General features: G+C 35.3%; 1 protein-coding gene across 1 annotated transcript; it reads left to right on the forward strand.

Annotated features, from left to right (window-relative positions):
* Window positions 1–2,757: 2,757 nt before the first annotated feature.
* LOC104595023 (putative metal-nicotianamine transporter YSL7) lies at window positions 2,758–6,768 on the forward strand. The gene is made up of 5 exons (XM_010255570.2): window positions 2,758–3,277; window positions 4,071–4,234; window positions 4,381–4,478; window positions 4,599–4,733; window positions 5,200–6,768. Exons 1-5 carry the CDS (start codon window positions 2,866–2,868, stop codon window positions 6,521–6,523), a joined length of 2,133 nt encoding a protein of 710 aa, XP_010253872.1. The 5' UTR covers window positions 2,758–2,865; the 3' UTR covers window positions 6,524–6,768.
* Window positions 6,769–20,769: the final 14,001 nt, after the last annotated feature.

Genomic DNA, 20,769 nt, shown 5'->3' on the forward strand with positions numbered 1-20,769 from the left:
GAACGGTTGAATCGGCCAGGTAATTGATGGGCTGAAAATACTGAGGTAAAAGGATTGAAGTGATTAAGCTGGACAAGAATGTCTTGCACTTGCAACTTGCAAGTAAGACCGGTCCCTATGGGAGGATGAGTGATTGAGTAAACGATTATACAAGGGCTGGTCCCGACAATTACCCATTGAGTGATCCTTAGAATTGATTACTTTTTTTATGAGGGTCCATGTCATTTTTTAGGGCAAATTTCTTAAACTACTTTATGGTTTAGTTATTTGACTAATTCACCCTTATTGTTAACATATTGTCTTAAAGTATTTCTACTGTTTTTGACAATTGTCTAAAACCTCTCTTGCGGTTAAGGGTGGCCATGAGCCAAGCTTCTCACGAGTCATTCAAGTTTGGCTCGTGAAAAGCTCAGTTCGACTCAATTTAAACCGAGCTTGAGTCTGATATATAGGCTCGTTTGCTAATTGAGCCGAGTAAAGTTCGGCTTGTGAGGCTCGCAAGCCTAGTATAATAAATAAATATTTTTTTTATTATATACATATATACATACATACATACATACATACATACATACATACATATACATATAAATATATATAATAAAAAATTTTTATTTTATATAATAATATTTTTATTTTTATGTATAATATTAAATAATTTTTATAATTCTTATTTTTTGTATGTAAAATAAAACATTTTTATATGTATATTTTTTATTTTTTATATGTATAATAATAAATAATTTTTATAATTCTTAAATTTTTATGAATAAAATAAAAATATTTTTATATTATTTTTATTTTTTAAAAAATTGACTTGCAATCAAGCTTGAGCCGAATCGAGCTCGAACTTGCAAGCTTTGAACTGAGCCAAGCTCAAGCCTAACACAGTTTGAGCGAGCCGAGCTCGAATAGTCAAGTATTCGGCTTGGCTTAGGTCGGCTCGGATCCACCCCTACTTACTGTTAGCTTTGTACCACACTCCATTCACATGTAGTTTTTTTAAAATTCATAAAATACCCTTTTTGTGACTTGTTCATCATCCTCAACCTTGAGATGAAGTAGAGCGGTGGTGAGTGGTGACAAGACCCCTTCTCCTTCGATTCCTCTGTCTTCTCGCACTGTAGAGAGAGAGAGAGACTGTTCATTTTGTTTCTTTTCTTCTTCAAATTCTCAAGAGGTTTCAGAATCAGGAAATAATTTAACATAACAGACATTGAATCTGAGCTACAGAATCCAAGGGGAAGATTAAATCTGAGCTCAGCAAGATCCGTGCGAGTGCACTTGTTATTTTCTCCATCTTCTGCTTCTTCATCGGCGTCGGCGGAATACTGTTCCCTATCTTCGCTCTGGCTCGCCCCAAACAACTCTCCATCTTCTGCTACGATCAAGCCGAAGACACCTTCTGAATCCATCTGTAAATGCTTGGGAGATTTTGGCACGGATGCCTTGTATCAAATGCACTAGTAAAATATGAAGTCATACAGAAATTTAATTTTATTCCGTCTAATTAATTACCTCTGCCGCTCTCTTCTACATAGATGGAACCCAGTACTCCAATTAATCAAAACTAGTAACCTTGCCTCCTTGGCTCCTGTTACAACAGAAAATGCTCGTGACTCCACCCCCTGCACTAGTGGAGTAACCCTCTAATTAATGGTGAGGTTACAGTGATTAGAAAGCCATTGCGACAACAGAAAGCGAAAAGAAATAGGTTTTTAAAAGAACTAATCACTAATCAATAATCAATATAAGCTACTGTGACAATGGAAAATGCTCGTAATTCCACCCCTATGAGTCTGTGACAACGGAAAGCATCTCACAATTGTTTTGATGAACTAATTAATAATCAATATAAGCTATTTGGTCGAGGGAATTCAACAGTCAGCAAGCAATACTTCACATCATGCTTCCCTTCTAAGCCCGACAATGTCGATAGAGCTGAAACGTCTTTCCTCGTCCAACCAAAACATCTCTCCTCTGTTTTCTTCAGGCAGAGTAAAAACTAAATCCATGGCCCCAACTGGTCCCTCTCTCCCTTCCCATGAAAAGCTTATTGAGGGACAAAGGTCGCTCCCACCCCTGATTCACCCAAATATTTCTGCTGAGTTGGTGGTGCCATACATGACAAGAGGAGGATAAATTTTTCATCGGTTGAGTTTCAAAATTTAAAGAGTAATAGAGGGCAGATTCGACATTTAGTTTCTTTCCGTTAATACTTATGCAACGAATCATCGTTCAATGTTAACGGGTCGGGTTTTACAGGGATTCGCTTGTAAATTGAACCCGAATCGACACTTGATTAGGCTAACCGGACCTCAACTTATTAGTATCGGGTCAATGCGGATTTGCCACTTACCCAAGTCACTGAATCAGGTTAAATGGTAAGCCCGGCTTGACTCAGTGTTGTTAAGTCGGATTGGGATAGGGTGAAAACAACCCGTATTGAACCCAACCCATTGGGGTCCCTGTTCTCTATCCCTACCCAATTAATTACTCATTGAATTTGAGCCCTATTAAGGAATCTGCTCGTCACACAGGCGCCTCACAACGACCTCACATGCGCATTGTGAACATTCTCCCGTAAAGAATAACAGATACGAAAGATGTTTCCAATGCACGGTGGGATGTGCCTGTGCGGTCGGTGTGAAGCGCCATGTGTAAGGAGCAGATCCGGTCTCCCATTAGGAACGGACTGGAAAGTGGAAAACCTTTCCTACCCAAACACTGCGCCCATCCCATTCACAGTTTCACACTACAGATGGGAATCCATTACGTTTCTACTACAAATACGCAGACCCTACGATGAAAAGCTCCGTTTAGAGAGAATTAGAGAAAGCAGACAGACAGAGAAGTGAAGAAACCATGTCTAGGAGTGGAGGAATAGAAGAAGAGTGGGAAAGAAGGGAGAGGTCGGGGTTGGAAATAGAGAAGAAGGCGGTCGTCGAGAATGACAACTCGTCGTCAAAAGAAGCATCGACCGAAAAGGCATTCGAGAATGAGATCGTTCCGTCGTGGAAGGAACAGTTAACGTTCAGGGCTTTCCTGGCGAGCGCTGTTCTGAGTGTTGCTTTCTGTTTTATAGTGATGAAGCTTAGTTTGACTACCGGGATCATACCGTCGTTGAACGTCGCCGCCGGCCTCTTGGGTTTCTTCTTCATTCGAGTCTACTCGTTTGCGCTCCAGAAGTTTGGTTTGTTGAAGCAACCCTTCAGCAGGCAAGAGAACACCGTCATTCAGACCGCCGTTGTTGCCGCTTCCGGCATTGCTTTTAGCAGTATGTATTCCCACCGCCGACGCTTTGAATCTCCTGTTTTCTGATTACCAAAAGATTAAAGGGGTTTTTATAGTTGAACTTTTGTTGTTTTGGATTTGTTTTTGGAAACTTTTGTTGTTTATTTCCTTCCTCTCTCTCTCTCTCTCTCTCTCTCTCTCTATCCTCCTGGCTGTAGGGAGTATTTTGGTCATACTGAGAATTTTAATACACTGCATTAAAACTGTTCTTTCCTGATTTCTCGTCGTTTGAAATCTATCACATCATATATGTGGAGATGTGGGAAATCGTGTGCCTTTAAGCTGTGTTTGGTTTGATAGATAATAAGAGTGAAACAGAAAATTGATTGTTAAGGATTTTAATAAAATTTGTTAAGAAGTTCCCTTTAACTTTCTGTTTCTATCCTATTTGTTAAGAGCTTCTATAGTTCTTATAGACATCTGTAATAACTTTTCTATAGTAAATTGATTGTTGGGAGAATTTTACCAAAGATGATGTAATGTTTTCTTTTTCTTTATTTTTGTTTTTTATGCTTTATTAAAAGTTTATAAATGCTTAATTTTTTAATTAATCATTTATTAATTTGGATTTTAGACAAAGTGGTTGTAAATACCAATGTTTCTTTACTAATAACAGAGGGAAGATTATAAATAGAATTCTTCTTCCTATGAGATTTAGGATTTAGTGGACATAACTTTAGAAATAAGGAAAACTAATGAAAAAAAAAAGAACTAGATTATACTTGTTATAATTATTATTGGTAATTCATTAATGGTTGTTTGTGGGTGAATATCAGGTGGATATGGAAGTTACATATTAGGAATGATGCCCAAGATTGCATCTCAGGCAGAAGATGGGAACACAGTGAACAACATGAAGCCTCTTTCCTTGGGATGGATGTATGGGTTTGTTTTTGCCGTGAGCTTTGTTGGTCTTTTCTCCATTGTTCCGCTACGCAAGGTGATACTTCAAACCAACCTAAGCTCAAACATGCGTGTCTCTAGTAATTAAAAGAGTTATCTGCAGTTAGATAATGATTCTCATGCTTGTAATTAACCCAATCAATTGTTTCATTTGTTAGCTTATGGTTTTCTTTCTTTTCTCAGATTATGATAATTGACTACAAGTTGACCTACCCAAGTGGAACTGCAACCGCATTCCTCATCAACAGCTTCCACACTTCTAAGGGAGCTAAGCTAGCTAAGTAAGTTGTCATCCTCATTCCTTCATGAACTGCTTTTCTAATTGATGCCCCATTTTCTGCTCCATCAACAGCTAGTTTAACCTCCTAAAGCAGTTAATGAACTTTTCTTTTTGAACTCAGGAAACAAGTGAATAAACTCTTTGAATGGTTCTCCATGAGCTTCTTGTGGGCTTTCTTCCAGTGGTTCTTCACTAGTAGTGATGGCTGTGGTTTTAGCAGTTTCCCTACATTTGGTCTCCAAGCTTTTAATAAGAGGTCAGTATGCTATGCAGTTCAGAAGTTCCTATAATTAATGTTGGATCAATTAAAACTCGAGCTGAAATGGAGAGTTTATGGTTGAAGTATTACAAAATTCATTAGATGATCAGGACCCACCATTTAATGTGTCCTGAGTGATAATTTGGGAAAGCAATCTACTTCATCTGCAAATGCACTTCAGAAACCATATGGCTAATTAATTAATAATGACTTTTAGCTCAAGTTTTTAGCAGCATTGCTCATTTCCAATAATAGTAATGGTGGCAATAAGCTCGGCCTATTCAGGTCTAGGTTATGCTGTTCTTCAACCGATATCCAATGTGATCAGAAATCTAAAACATTAGTTAATTCGGTCACTTAACATCTGTTTCTGGGTAAATCATACTATGGTCTATTGAAGTTGTTGCTGGTCTACTGTAATTAATGAAGCGCCATTCTCACTAACATTCTCCTTGTTCTATAGGTTGTACTTCGATTTCTCAGCTACCTATGTAGGTGTTGGAATGATCTGCCCTTACATTGTGAACGTATCTTTGCTCGTTGGAGCTATCTTGTCATGGCTAATAATGTGGCCGCTGATCGAGCAAAAGAAAGGCATTTGGTATGCCGCTGATATCTCTGGGAGTAGCCTTCGTGGGATCCAAGGATACAGAGTCTTCATTTCTATTGCTATGATACTAGGGGACGGACTCTTCCATGTCGTTTGTATGCTGATCACAACCGGATGGAGCCTCATGAGGCAGTATAAGAAAAGAGATTCGTCTTCAGTTGTCGCCATTGCTGGTGATCAGCCATCCTCAGACAGCACTCATGATCGCGAGGAGAGCTACGATGACCAACGAAGAAAAGACATGTTCCTGAAAGACCAGATTCCCATGTGGGTGGCAGGCTTGGGATATGTTTCCTTGTCTGCGATCTCCATTGTTGCAGTGCCCCAAATCTTTCACCAGATCAAATGGTACCACATACTGGTTTCCTACATCATCGCCCCGATCTTGGCCTTCTGCAACTCGTATGGGTGTGGCCTTACAGACTGGTCTCTGGCATCCACCTACGGCAAGATTGCAATATTCATCATTGGCTCCTGGGTCGGCCTCCATGGGGGCGGCATAGTTGCAGGCCTCGTCGCCTGTGGCGTGATGATGAGCATTGTGTCCACGGCCTCCGATCTCATGCAGGATTTCAAGACTGGCTACTTGACGCTTGCGTCTCCTCGCGCAATGTTCTGTAGCCAAGTCATGGGCACGGCTCTGGGCTGCCTCATCGCGCCTGCTGTCTTCTGGTTTTACTACAAATCCTACCCCACACTGGGCGAGGTGGACGGCTCGTTCCCAGCACCCTATGGGCTAATGTACCGTGGAATCGCCATTCTCGGAGTTGAAGGAACCTCCTCCCTCCCCAGGCACTGTGTGGAGCTATCAGTTGGATTCTTCTGCATTGCGATTGCCTTGAACATTGTCACTTTGCTCCTGGAGAAGTATGACAAGAAATGGAGGCTTCACAGGTTTGTCCCGAGGGCAATGTGCATGGCCATCCCCTTCTATCTGGGTGGCTACTTTGCCATTGACATGTGCATTGGGAGCTTGATTCTCTACCTGTGGCGATGGAAGAACAAGGCGGGGGCAGATGCGTTAGCGCCTGCTGTGGCCTCCGGCATGATCTGTGGCGACTCTCTGTGGGGCATTCCGGCTGCTATCCTCTCTCTCGCCAACGTCAACCCTCCCCTCTGCATGAAGTTCCTGCCAGCGTCTGCAAATGCCAAGGTTGATGCATTCTTGAATGGATGAACGGATCGAGTTGATACTTAATTAGTTCTGTAGATATACAATAGTCAGTCTCTCTTTAATTCTTACTACGTTTAGTGGTTCTTTATTACGTTGCATATATAGGAATGAATAAGCTTCTGGTTAACAGGTTTAGTTAATAATTTATAATTTTTTAGTGGGTTCAAAACTGAGGGAATCACTCAAGAGAGTAAATATATAGATTTGTATTAATTATAAATTTTATTGAGTATATATAGTTGTGGTAATCTGCAAATTCTATACAACAAATGTTGTTTATATTGCACAGATTAATTAATTGCATTGCATTAATCATGCTGGACTGTATTTTTTTAGCTATATCTCCAATACCACCTCAACTCTCAACCTGGTATTTAAGTTCATATTGGACCTGCAAACCCTGTTCTGTTTGCATTAGTCATGGACGACATGATTAAGGTTTGGTTTGTTTTCAGTGAAATTTCATTGCAAAAGTATATATGGGAGTTCAAGTGCAAATTCTGATTTGTTCTTCTTTCATCTTTTTTTTTTTTTTTTGTTTGCAGCGCAAATGAAGTAAAACAAAATCTGAGAAAGTACAATGAATGTTGGAGTACAAATACGTTAGAATTGCATTCCCATGCATTTGTACTAGTGCATTCACTGAAACTGAATTTACGTACCTCTGCACATCTAAAAGTTGTATCTGTTATGGAATTTAGGCTGCATTTGGTGGTGCAAATTTGAAGCAGATATAAATTTTGCATGTTTTGAATATTCTTCAATGGGCTACACCTACACACACGTCCTCCATATACCTAGAGGAGTAACCACTTTTGCAAGCTGACGGCATTGTAGCGGATCATGCTGTGCCTTCACGGAATTGGAATCTACTAGCGCCTCACACCGACCTCACAGCCACATCCCACCCTGTATTGGGAACATCTCCCCATAAATAATAAATACAAGTACAGGAGATGTTCCCAATGTGTGGCCTGGACATGCTGTGAAATCTGTGTGAGGCGTGTTGTGTGAGGAGTAGAATTTGGACCGGCCTGGCATTGCACGACATAATAGCCCAGGGGCCGTGCTAGGCCCGACACGATGGTCTGTGCCTGTTGGGCCTGGTGTTTTAGGTCCACGGGCCGACATGTATATAATTATACTAATTTTATAGTATATAATATATTAATAAAATAATTTTTTAAATTTTATTATACTAATTTATTTAATTATTGTATATATAAGCAATTATATACACAAAATTCATATAAAATTTTTAAGTTTTTGTCATTTTTTTTTAAATAAATTGCTTTGGCCCGACCTGGCCCAAGGCTCGGCAACAGGCCAGCCCGACCCATGGCATGACAAGGGACGGCATGGGCCTGGGCCGTAGGCCGTGCTAGGCCGACCCCCAAAATTTTCACCGGGGAGGGTAGCATGTTGCCGTGCCAACCCGACACGACCCACTTTACACCTCTAGGGTTGGTGGTCGTGTTGGATGGTAGGAATTCCCCAAGTGGGAAATATGGCAAGGCCCAAGGCCCAGGTCCAATAGGTAGTGGGCTAGGATGATCTTTTTAAGAAAAATTGAAAAAAAAGATAATGAAAAGTTAAAATAAATTAATAAGATAGACAACAAATTAATAAAATCTTAAAATTTTATTCCATATGTATTTTGATGTATGCAATTATTTATGTATGAAATAAAAAATGAAATTGAAAAAATTACAAGAAAATTGGAATAAAATAGTATACAATAAAATTGAAAAGAATTATATACCTATATGTATATTTATATATACATGGCCCGGCTCCTCGACCATAAACCCTTGGCCCAGCTTGGCCCTGAGGGTTGTGCAGTGCAAGGCCGCTTCGGCCTATTTTACACCTCTAATTGTACCCATAACCATGGTTTTTAAAAATGAACTGGTGACCGAACCGGTCAGGGGTCCGGTTATCGGTTCAAATGGTCCGACCATTCGACCCGAACGATTGGCCCGTTCTGACAAAAAAAAATTTAAAAATTAGAAAATAATCAAAACTGTTTGAACAGTTCGAACGATTAACCAGCCGGTTCAGCGGTTTGCTGACCAAAATCAACGGTTTTGGGGGAAAGCGGAACCAGTCATGTGAACGGTTCCCAGTTTTTTTGGTCTGACCGTCTAGTCAAGTCCGGTTTTAAAAACCATGCCCATAACTGCCCCCTAAGGCCCTCCGTTCCACCCCCAATACACTCCGTCTATTTACACTTTATACATTTACACCTGTGCAAATTTACACTTCATACATTAACACTTGTGCAAATTTCATTGTACTGGAACCAAACACAATCTTATATGAATAAATAAATAAACAAATAAATAATATTCAGCAAGAACAAGTGAACATTGTCCTATTAATTCAAAATGCAATCAATAATTGCTTTCCATTATATGAAGTTAATTATGCAACCAATGATATACGGCTAATGTTCGTAGGGCGGAAAACACTACTCAACCAAATGATTTTTTTTTTTAATTATTGAGATCAGTACTGTCAGATTCAACCCGTTAATGGGTTGTGCCCCGCCCCATATACCAGATTCAGCCCGTTGACACTAAAGTACATTAATTGTAGGATGGATCCGGTTGGAGATCAAATCAGCCCCCCACAATATTGCCCCCCTACAACGTTTCACAGCATGTCCATACTATGTATTGAAAATATCTCTTGATGATAATATCAGAAATGGTGATATCATCATCGGAAGATGTTCTTAATATACGGCGAGATATGCTTGAGACGTTGTGGGGGCTGATTTGAATTCATCCGATTGAGTTTAGGCTTTTGACCAAACACGTACGAAACCCAACATGTTGACAATCCTTTCTAAAGACAAGAAAAGTGACTGATCCATTGGTCAATGAGAGCCATACAGAATAAGTCCAGTGGGCTGGGTGCGGTACAAAGAATTAGATAGGGTTTTGCTAAAAGAACTTGGGGCCACACTCTTGACTCTGCTTAGGGATGGTAATTTTTCTTATAAAACTGTAGCTCTTCTCTGAATGGGGTGGGTTTTCCTTGATCTTAAACAGGGATGGGATGGGGATAGAAATTTGCATTTAATTCCTCAAACCTGATAGGAAATTAGTAAAATGCTCTTTGGTTTAACATTAATTTCTAATATACCATTGAATTTTCCTCAAATTTCTAAAATTCTATGATCCCATAATTCCATTTCTAAAATATTCCTAAATTCCCATAATCCTATTTCTAAAATACCCAAAATTAGATGTATCTTTAGGTGGTTATCTTAGGGTAGGAAAAATTCAGGGATTCCCCATTCCGGTGGAGAATGGGTGCCTTGCCTTGAACCTACCTTGTCACTGGAGATGAGGTAAGAATGGTGTAGGGTATCTTGACTACAGGTAGGGGTGTCAATCAGACTGGATTTGGTCCAGTCCAATCCGATCCAACATTGGTCCATTTACAAATGGACTGGACCAAATCCAATCCAAACCTATACAAATTGGATTGGATCCAATCCGGTCCAAACTAAATGAATATTCAAAAAATACTTGAAAACCCAGAAAATGTGAAAATGTTATAGAAATATTAAATTTTATCACAAAAATATAAAAAATAAATAATTACTGTATCGACCATATATTCCAGGTAGAAATTACTGTATCTAATCAACATTCTTTTCAAAGAAATTACAGCATCTGATCAAAGAAATTACTGTATCAACCAAAAAAATTCCATCTCCATTTGAGCAAGTACCATCAAGAGGATGGATGAACAACTGCAATCAGAGAACAAAAATTCTGAAACCACATAAACCGTTATCCAAACCACCCAAAAGAAATTGATGTAGTATTTTCCATATAAAAGAATACTAACGGCATATTCCGATGGTTATGCGCCCCAAGCTCTAGATCCTGTTCTACATTCCAGCACCTGTCATTTCCAACCATCAACAACAAGCACATCATCAAATGGTAATTGTAATGCACTTAACCTTGAAATCCATGAAAAAAAATGATGCATCCATCTTCAGAAGAAACCAAGATAACCTTTATTTATTCACAGCTGACATGTATTGGTCTGAGGTCAAGAACAAACTAAAATGGGCTCATTTGTCAGTCAACTTCACGTCGACAATCTCATTGAAACATTGTTAAACATAATAGAAGAAACAACACTACTTATGTGCATCCATCTTCAGAAGAAACCAAAATAACCTTGATTTATTCACAGTTGATCTGTTTTGAGGTTAAGAACAAACTAAATTTCCTTTAGGCTGTCTTTGGTTTGATAGAAAATGAGAGAGAGAGAGAGAAGTATAAAGTTGAGGCAATGTTATTAAGAAATTTCACAAAATTGGCTAAGAACTTTTCCTTGGAAATTCCACAGAATTACTTAAAACACTTAGGATATGAAGTATCCATTTGGATCTTACCTATACCCAAAACAATTCAATTTGAACACCTCTGTTTTACCTGAACTGATTCCCCATTCTAATTAACCTCTCACAATCAAAATGCCCCCAAATCCATGATGATGATCATGGCATCCCTGGCCGGTTCCCCACCTCTAGCTAGCTATCCCTGCTTGACCTAATCAATATTCTGCTCTATAGTCAAAGTATATCTGTAAACATGACACAGACATCCAATGGTCCAAGGAAGAAGATGAACGAATCTCGAGATAAACAAAAATATCACAAGTTTACACATCAAAGTCCATTAAAGATAAAGGCTATCTATGACTATGGCGGCTACGTTGTTCCATAATTCTTGTGCTGGATTTTCTCTCTCTCCCTCTCTCTCCCAGACTATATATGGACATTAATTAACCACCCATCCACTTCACCACTCCAAAATGCTAAATAGCACACCACCACCACCACCACCTCCATTTCTTCCTTTATTTCTCTTTTCTAAACTTGGAATGGAAATTGGCTACACATATCATCAATCACTGTGAATGGATGTCAAGACAACTGAGTTGTCCTGATCATCCTAGCTACACTTATAGGCTTGTAGAAATTAACCATATTTACAGTGGATATCTTCTAACTTCAGGCCTATGTGTTTTATGAATAATTCGACGGTTACATATGGATGATGCTGAAATGTCACTCTGCCTATCTTGGATGAAATCTGTCCTGTGAAAAAACTACTCCAAAGGTCCAGCACCAACTGTGCTGTTGGTGCTTGTTGTTTTGTTCTACTTCCTTTCAGAGGGACCCCCCAAACTTGGCAGGATTATGAGTGTTGTGTGGGAAGAGGAGACCAGAGGTGTAGAAGCCTTTGGAAAATGATCATGTTAGAGCCTTTGAGAAGCCATTAGAGAAAAACATTTACAACTGAGAAAATACAAACAAATTCGAACATATCCAAACATATCCAAATTCAACTAAGAAGAATAAGGTTCATAACCCATGGGCCATGACATGAGTACATGACCATGAACCACACCAGTGACACTGAAACCAGTCCAACAATCCAATATAGAGAATAAAAGGATTACAAGATATACTATAACTTACCTGGTTCAGAATTTTTGCCTGAGGTTTGTCAATGCAATAGGGGAGGCTTCTTTGGATTCTGCTGGTTCGTCTTGGACGACGATTGATGAAGGGTGATTTGGCCCGACCTAGTAAAAAGGGGGACACGTAGACATGACCTGACCAAGAGACGACAACTTAGTCTGACAAGTTCAGTTCGCAACAATGGAGCTCGCATATTCAGTCACCAGCACAAAGGCCATAGCTTAAGGATCACCTCAGAGCAAGGCCACCTCGATGCAGGTCTCACCTCGGCATCGAGGCACCTCGGTATCCAAGCCAGTTTGGAACTAAAAGGCTGAAGTACTAGTTCGGAACCAACAACTCGAATCGACACGTAACCAACTCCCGTGTAACCAACTCCAGAGATCTCTCCAACGACTCCCAAATCCCTCGAGGTCACGATAAGTTAACAGACCCCGATCTTTCTAGGATCACAATAAGCACTTATCCTCACTCTGCCGGAATCGGAGGAACGAGATAAGCCTTACCTATATGTTGTTCCTTTGGAAGCAGAGCAAACTCCTTCTCCATATCCCGGATATCCCGAAACTCTTTCGTGTGCCTCACGAATACTCAAGGCTCCAACCCCGATGGCATGAGGTACGCATGATTTCTCTGCTCTCTAGCTCTCTACATTCTCAAAGCTATTTCAGCTCGCAATAGCTTACTAACTTAAGCATTAGAGCGACCTTGCCGAGCTAACCACCCCGGGTTCTCTGATCTTATTTTGCAGATTTACCTAGCACGCCGTCCGATTGGAAGCCAGATCATCCTCCAGCAGGGAGCAATCAGATCGCATAACATCAACGATGATGGCCGATGAGAAGATGAGAAGAAACGATGGCAGAAACGATGAAAAACTCTACTGATGCGCTAATGAGAAAGATGAGAAGAAATGACGGCAGAAAAGGATAGAGAGGGAGAGGGACAACGGTAGAGAAGGATAGAGAGGGAGAGGAAGGAGAGAAAAGAACTAACAGGGGAGAAAAAGAACGAAGATCAGAACTATGAGTTCGAAGGTTGCTTTGAGTTTTAGAGTCAGGTTTCGATTTTGGCTTTGAATCAAATCTGTAGGGTTTGGACTTTTGGTGAGATGGTGATTCAACAGATTTGGGTTTTAGACCGACTCAAACAAATAATAATACGGACGGTTTTATTTTGGGTTGGCCCAATCCAATAAGTATAATGGATTGTTCAAAACTGATTTGATAAGATTTGAATCGATTTGGATCCAACCCAAAACCGTCCAATTGACAGCCCTGACTACAGGGTGGGAATAGAGAGGAGTGCCCCACCTTGAACCCGCCTTACTGCCACTCCTAACCCTAGTATTTCTGATACATCTTTCTCTAGTACCAAAACATAGTAGTTAAAATGAAAAATGAAAAAAAAATAAGATTTTTTTATTGGTAATGGGTTTCACAACTAAGGGTAAAAGTTAGGTCAAGTCAAGTTGGGTTAAGGTCAACCCTAGCCCAACCCAAGGTTTTGAATCCGCAAACACTAATTAACCATAACTTTAACCCAACCTGACCTTCTCAACCTTAAACCCTACCCAAACTGAATTTGGATTCGGGTTGGGTTGGCCTAGCCTGACCTTTTCCCCTTTCTCTTAAAATCTCATAAAATCCCTCAAAAGCTCTTAACCTATGACTAAGAGACAAACTAAACTTTATGATCATATACTAACTATCTTTTTATTGGTATTTGCTTGTTTGAAACATTTTTTGGTTATTTAGTACCAAAGTGAAGGAAGGAATGTTTCAAATGATTAGATTATATTATATACTAGCGGGGACCCGTGCTATGCACGGGATTTATTAAGCGAAAGATAAATAATAGAATGGATCATTTACTAAAATACCCTTATAGCTTCATGGATTTACTAAAATCTATCATATAGTTAATTAACATTTTACTAAAACACCACCTATAGTTTGCAACGGATTTAATCAATCTTCCATTAGAAGATAGTGGAAAATGACAAGGTTGACCCTAATGTTCATTTAAATAAATTTAATCAAAAGAAAATAGAAATAAAATACTCTTTTTTCCCTTCTAAGATACGAACAACCACCTTATTGGCTATATTTGGCCAATTTTGTTTTCTATATAAAAAGTGTTAAGGGTATTTTTGAAAAAAAATATGGGCCTAATGGCAAAACAAACAATCCTTAATGAAAGGTTGATTAAGCAAATAAATTGTAAAATATATGGGATGTTTTAGTAAAATGAAAACTATAAGGTAGGTTTAAGTAAATATGTAAAACTATAAGGGGTGTTCTAGTAAATGACCCAAATAGGAACACATAAGAGTATACAATTGTTTTATATTTTCAACTTTTAAATAATTAATAATTATTCATGTTTTATATACTACTTTTAATAATTTTTTTATAATACAAAACCAACAATAATTAATTTCAGTTAGGTTTGTTCATCAAACTTATGAAACCGACCAAGTTGGTTGGTTTTCTAGTATTTTATGTCGACTTTGGTTCAAAAAATTCCCAATTAGACCAAGTTGGATCAGTTTCACCTTGGCCACTTGTAAACCGACCAAAATCGGACGACCTAACCCTGGATATATATTAATATTTTATATTTTAAAGATAATTTTTAATATGAAAAGTGAGAAATTTCCCATATTTCTTAGTCTAAAATGTTTTATTTAATAAATCTAATTTTTAAATTTATTTTTTAATAATTGAATTGTAATTTTTAAAACTAAATTTAATTTTTAAGTTTAAATCTTTTGAACCCATTGACCTTTTGTGAAAACCGACCCAAACCGATACAACTTGAGTGAGTCGGTTTTCACAAAATGTCAGTCGGTTTCTGCTGACCAACTCCCCAACTTGACCAGGTCAATTTGGTTGGCCAAATAGCATACGACCGGACCGAGCCAACTCATGAGCACTCATAATTTTAGCTAAATTAATAGTCTTATCTTCGATAAATAACAATAGTTTAATCTCCAATAATTATTGAAAACTTATAGCAAAAATACATAATTATTGAAAATATATTGATAATGAAAAATACAATAATTACAAAAATACAATAAGTACTAAAAACATATTAACTTAGCCAATAAATAGTATAATCTCAAATAATAGTTTAATCTCTAATAAATATTCATTAATCAATAAGTTATAACAAAAACACAATAAATAAAATAAGTACAATAAATTAAATTTAAAAAATTCAATAATAGTCATTTAATCTCCAATAATTATTGAAAGTTTTCTGTTAAATAAAAAAAATAAATTTATACATAATCATTGAAAAAATATTTATCACAAAAAATAATAAATAATTAATGAAATATAATAAAAATTAATTTTAGTATATATAATTATATAATAAATACAGATTAAGAGTTTAACATTATTATTAGTAAATATTATTTTTTTTTGAAATTTATTTTCTCGAATTATTACTTGGTATAAGTGAAATTAGTTATTTACAATATTATGTAAAGATATTAAATTATTATTAATTTCAGTATTATGTTACAATTATTACATAATTTCTTTATTTTAACTATTTAAAATCTAGTTATGTGAAATATTTTGTTATTTAAAATATTTAGTTATTTAAATACTTAAATAATATGTAAAATATTTACATTTTAAGATATTAATTATTTATTGAATTTAATTACCCATAAAATCATAATTTATACTATTATTACATAATTTCGTTATTAATTTTGTAATATATTAAATTATTATTAATTTCAATATTATGTTATAACTATTTTTCTACTTTGAAAAAAAATTAAATTTATTACATAATTCCGTTATTTTAACTATTTAAAATCTAGTTATGATAAATATTTAAATAATCTATAAAATATTTAAAACTTGTTATTTGATTTTTACTTATTTAATACTATTACATATTATTAAATATTTGAAAAACATTTAAATTGATAATCCGGAAAAACATTATTTAAATTGTTAGTACATAATTTCGTGATATATTTTGTAAAAATATAAAATTAGATTTTGTATTTTTAATAAATATTTTAAAGATATTATATAATTTTGTGACAATATTTAAATAATTCTTAGATTTTTTAATCCAAACTTTCTTTAGATAGATATAGATAAAAAGGAGGGGAGAGGATAAATAGGAATTAAAGATAACTTAGGAGAGAAACTCTCTACTAAATTAGAGATAGTTTTGGAGATAAATAGGAATGAGAAATAATTTAGAAGATAAATAGGAATTAGAGATAATTTTGGAGAAAGTGGGGGAGGTAGTTTAGAAGGAATTTTAGGAGAAGAGATTATTTAGGTGATGGGATAGTGCATCTCATTGGTTGTTTCAAAAATGGTATGGAATAAAAAAAATAAAAAATTCAGAAAAGGGGAAAATTTCTTGACTGCTTTGTTATATATATAGATTTTGATAGATCTCATACTGAAGATCTAAGATGATGAAATCATTAGTAATAATAAAAGATAAAATTATAGAATGAAAATCACTAATCACAACTTCATTGGTTTAAAGAAATATTAATATGATGGTGTGACGCAGGACCATAATTGTATTAATACATATGTACAACAGCAATGGTAGAGTCGGATTTAGGTTTGATGTGTTGCCCAAGAGGTCAACCCTAACCCAACCCAAAGTGAAGGCAGGTTGTCCAAAGTCAATCCTAACCCTAACCTGATCATCAACCCAACTCAGGGGTTGGGCTTGGGCTAATCCAATGCATGAAGTTGCAGCTCTATATACAACAAAGCCTAGCCCGACCCCAAACCCCTAGAATTTGTAGCCACTTAATAAACTTTCATCAGGAACCATTTGTATTTTTTTGTGTGAGAGATGGGAATGGTCATGCAACCTCTTAAAATAAGTGAAAAATGTGAAAGGGCATTGAGCCTTTTTTTTGTTTCTAAAACCTCCCCTAAAGTTGGGTAATTGCAATTATTTACTTTTTTATTTTTTAGACAAAAATGATTTAAATAAAAATAAAGAAAATATATTAATGAAAATATTATTATATATATAATATAATTATTTATTATTTATTATTTATATATATTTTTATTATGTATGTATGTATGTATATATAATAAATTTTTTTGGACTAAAATTACCCTCTATTTCTTTGTATGATAAAGGGTATGAAAGTCATTTTATTACATTTTAATGCCAACTTTTGATGGCTACTAAAATGCCCATATTTGTCTATTTATTACATCTCTAATCGTAAGGGTTGATAGTGTAACTTATATTATTACTTTCCACCTTATTTAATCCCCTTTCATTAAGTCTTATATTTAAAGGTATTATTAATTCCCATTTTTTCTCATTAAATCCTACATTTAAGTTATTTTTCACCAATAAATAGTACTAGTTAAATCTATGTCAATATTTTTAACAATATAAATCGATATATTTTAAAACTAGCTAAAATCAAGTGATGGCTAAGCAATTCAACCATTCAAATCGAATTGATAAACCTATGAAGTCATAGTTAGGTAATAAAATTTTAAAAATAGAAATAAATATAGAAAATTACAAAAATATAAAAAAAATTAGATACTTTTATTAGTCAAGTTAAAAAATAAGTGTAATAAAAAGAATTGTTTTTATTGATAACGAAAATGAAATACATACTTTAACACTAACCAAAAATGAAATTATTTTACTATTTGTCAAAGATCAATAGTTCAACTTTTGGGCCAAATGTATTAACATTTAATGTCATAAATAAATAATAAAAATTAATGAAATATAAAAATACAAAATTACAAAAATAAAAAATACAGAAATGTTGCAAAAATCATTTTGGCACATGTATAATATTAATTATCATATTAAACAAAAAAAATTAGTGTGATATGTCAAAATTATTTTTACATAGAAATTTTAAAAAATATAGAAAAAATTGAACACATCTATAATTCTATATTTACACTACTATTAAAAATATAAAAAAGATTGTGGAACTTTTAAACCTCATTCAATTCCCTCTATTTAAATCTTACATTTTTTTTTCTAAATGAACAGAAAAAACACCAAAAATAAAATATTATAAAAAGAAGAATCTAACGAAGCAAGTTGACCTGCTAATGATATTTGAAACTTCACAACTCGATCTAAATATCACATATTTGGATGAGGTGTTTATGTAATCAGATTTCGATTTTGCAATATGCATTCAATTAATAATAAAAAGCAAAAAGCATATAAAAACAAAAAATAAAAATACATATTTATAGATATTTTTGGATACATTATTAATATCTTTATCATCATCTAGAATTACCACGTGCACACTTACTAGTTAGGTAAAACAGACATATCTTACTTCCATATAAGAAAAAACAATGATAAATAAAGCAATATAAGGGGTGTATTAATAATTCACAAACTATAGTACAGGTTTTAGTACATAAATTAAAGGGTAAAAGATTATAACCTCCTTTAATATTTCACCCAAATACTGAAACAACCCTTCATTTCTCAAATTGGACATAGACCTCCCCTCTCAGATTTATAAGCTGTTATAATTAACAAAAAAAAATTAAATTAACTAATATACCCTAGCTTAAATTGGGGATTAAAACCACTTTACAGATAATAGCTGAAGAGATCTTCTGATTGGCTTCATAGAAACTGCTTCACATTTGTTTGTATTATTTTTCAAAAAATTGTTCAGAAAAACTAAAAAAGAGATTTAATTTTTTATAAATAAGGTCTTTTGTTCAAGTTAGCTTTTGATTGGTGAGGAGAGGTTTGTATTCACATAAGATAATCGATTAAGGCAAATAGGTAATTAAGGGTATCATGGGAATTTAAATCATGTGCTAACAAGCACAGAAGGAGAGTTTAAAGGATGGGAGGTTTGTGTTCCTTGATGTCATTTAATAGGGGAGATTTAAGTCCAGTTTGAAAAGTGAGGGGATGTTTTAGTTTTTAGGTGAAATTTTAGGGGAGGTTTAAGACTTTTACCCTAAATAAAACTATAAGGGGTTTTAGTAAAGCAGTTAATCCAAATCATCAATTTGTTTGTTTTAGATCGATGCTATTAACCCAAGAACCGGGCCAGTCAAATGAGAAGCATGCCACGTATGCATGGACCATGTAAAGCTCTTAGGATCCATAAGACCATAACCAAATAATGCATTTAGTTGGGTTGTTACCACTAACCGCGCCTAATTTTCCTAGTTTTACTTAAGTTTTCTTATTAATAGGACCCTGCAACAATCATGGAGACTCTCTCTCTCTAGTCAATGAATACTGCTGTAGTAAGTAAGCTATAAGGGGGTATTTTTTTTTTTTTGGATTTTGAGAGAGGGAAAGGTTGGTAAATGGGATTTTGATTCCCATTGAACAAGAAATCCATGTTCTTTTTTCAGATTTATGTGGGGATTAGAGAAAGTTTATTTTCTTGGATAAATGATACTCATCTTCTAGATGGGTAAATAACTTTACCACCTAGGGGAAAACTTGCCAACACTTGAATGGGACAAAAATGCCCCTTTAACCATGAATTTTTATGGCTAAAATGGTCATTGCCTTATTTACATGGGAAGTAAAAGAATATATGCACTTACTCGAATAAGTCTTTCCCAATCGGGTAAGTGCATTTACCCAGGTAAATAACTTACTGGAAAGCGAATGGGGCCTAATTATCCTCCAAATAATCAATCAATGAGGTATGGGTAGGGGTGTCCAGGGTTCGGTTAACTGAACCATGGCCCTTCTTTGTGAACTGAATCGGTGGTACCGGTTTTTTCATTTTGCCAAACCAAAACCGATCAGTACCACCGGTTAACCGGTCCACTGGTTTTGGTTTTTGATCGGTTCGGTTCTTCAATTTTTTATATTTATAATATATTATATAAATATATGTATAATGTTATATTATAAATAATAAATGATATATAATATATTATAAATATTTTAAAAATATATAGTATATATAATATATTTATAAATAGATCATTATAAATATAATATAAGTATATATTTATATATAATGAATATATATTTATATATAATATATAGAAAATATGTGACATATATTAAAAATATATATAAAATATACATATAAATATAATTACCAGTCGGTTCGGTTAACCATCAGTTCTTTTGTAGGTTAACCGAAAATTGAAACAGTCCTTCGGTTTTTCAAAAATTCCAAACCGAAACCGAACCAATTATTTTGATTTTTCATAGACACCCCTAGGTATGGGTTCTTTTAAACTAACCCATTTTCTCATTTATCTTACCATATATGCAAAAATAGGGAAGAAGCAATATTCCTCCTCCAAGGTGTGGCCGTTGGTGAATTCCGACTAACCTTTCTAACCAGATGGCCCAATACAAGGTCCATGGCCGCTGCTTGGACCTATTTGGTACCAAAGCACCTAGTGCATGCACGTCGATTACTCTGCCCACAATCAAGTCACCAATAAAGACGTCTCTCATCACAATGATGGATGAATTCTTAACTGCATGGAGGTTATTTGCTGTTATTTTATTAAACTTAGATTTATGCGTTGATCATCATCAAATACAAGTTCACCTGTAGCTAAGACTGCTTTTAGAACTAATCAAGGGCACTACGAATTCATTATAATATTCTTCGGTCTTATTGATGCACTGCACCCTTCACCACTTTGTGATCTTTAACGAATGATATGCTTAAAATTACTTGCACCAGAAATTTGTTATAATTTTC

This window comes from Nelumbo nucifera, chromosome 3 (assembly GCF_055504915.1).
Source record: "Nelumbo nucifera cultivar China Antique chromosome 3, China Antique-T2T, whole genome shotgun sequence".
In the NCBI taxonomy this organism is placed as follows: domain Eukaryota; kingdom Viridiplantae; phylum Streptophyta; class Magnoliopsida; order Proteales; family Nelumbonaceae; genus Nelumbo; species Nelumbo nucifera.

Bases quoted from the DNA above. Each gene is read 5' to 3' on its own strand.
- LOC104595023 (XM_010255570.2), top strand. From the start codon at position 2,866: ATGTCTAGGAGTGGAGGAATAGAAGAAGAGTGGGAAAGAAGGGAGAGG. The intron at 3,278-4,070 runs GTATGTATTCCC...GGTGAATATCAG, and splicing joins TTCCGGCATTGCTTTTAGCA to GTGGATATGGAAGTTACATA. The intron at 4,235-4,380 runs GTGATACTTCAA...TTCTTTTCTCAG, and splicing joins CCATTGTTCCGCTACGCAAG to ATTATGATAATTGACTACAA.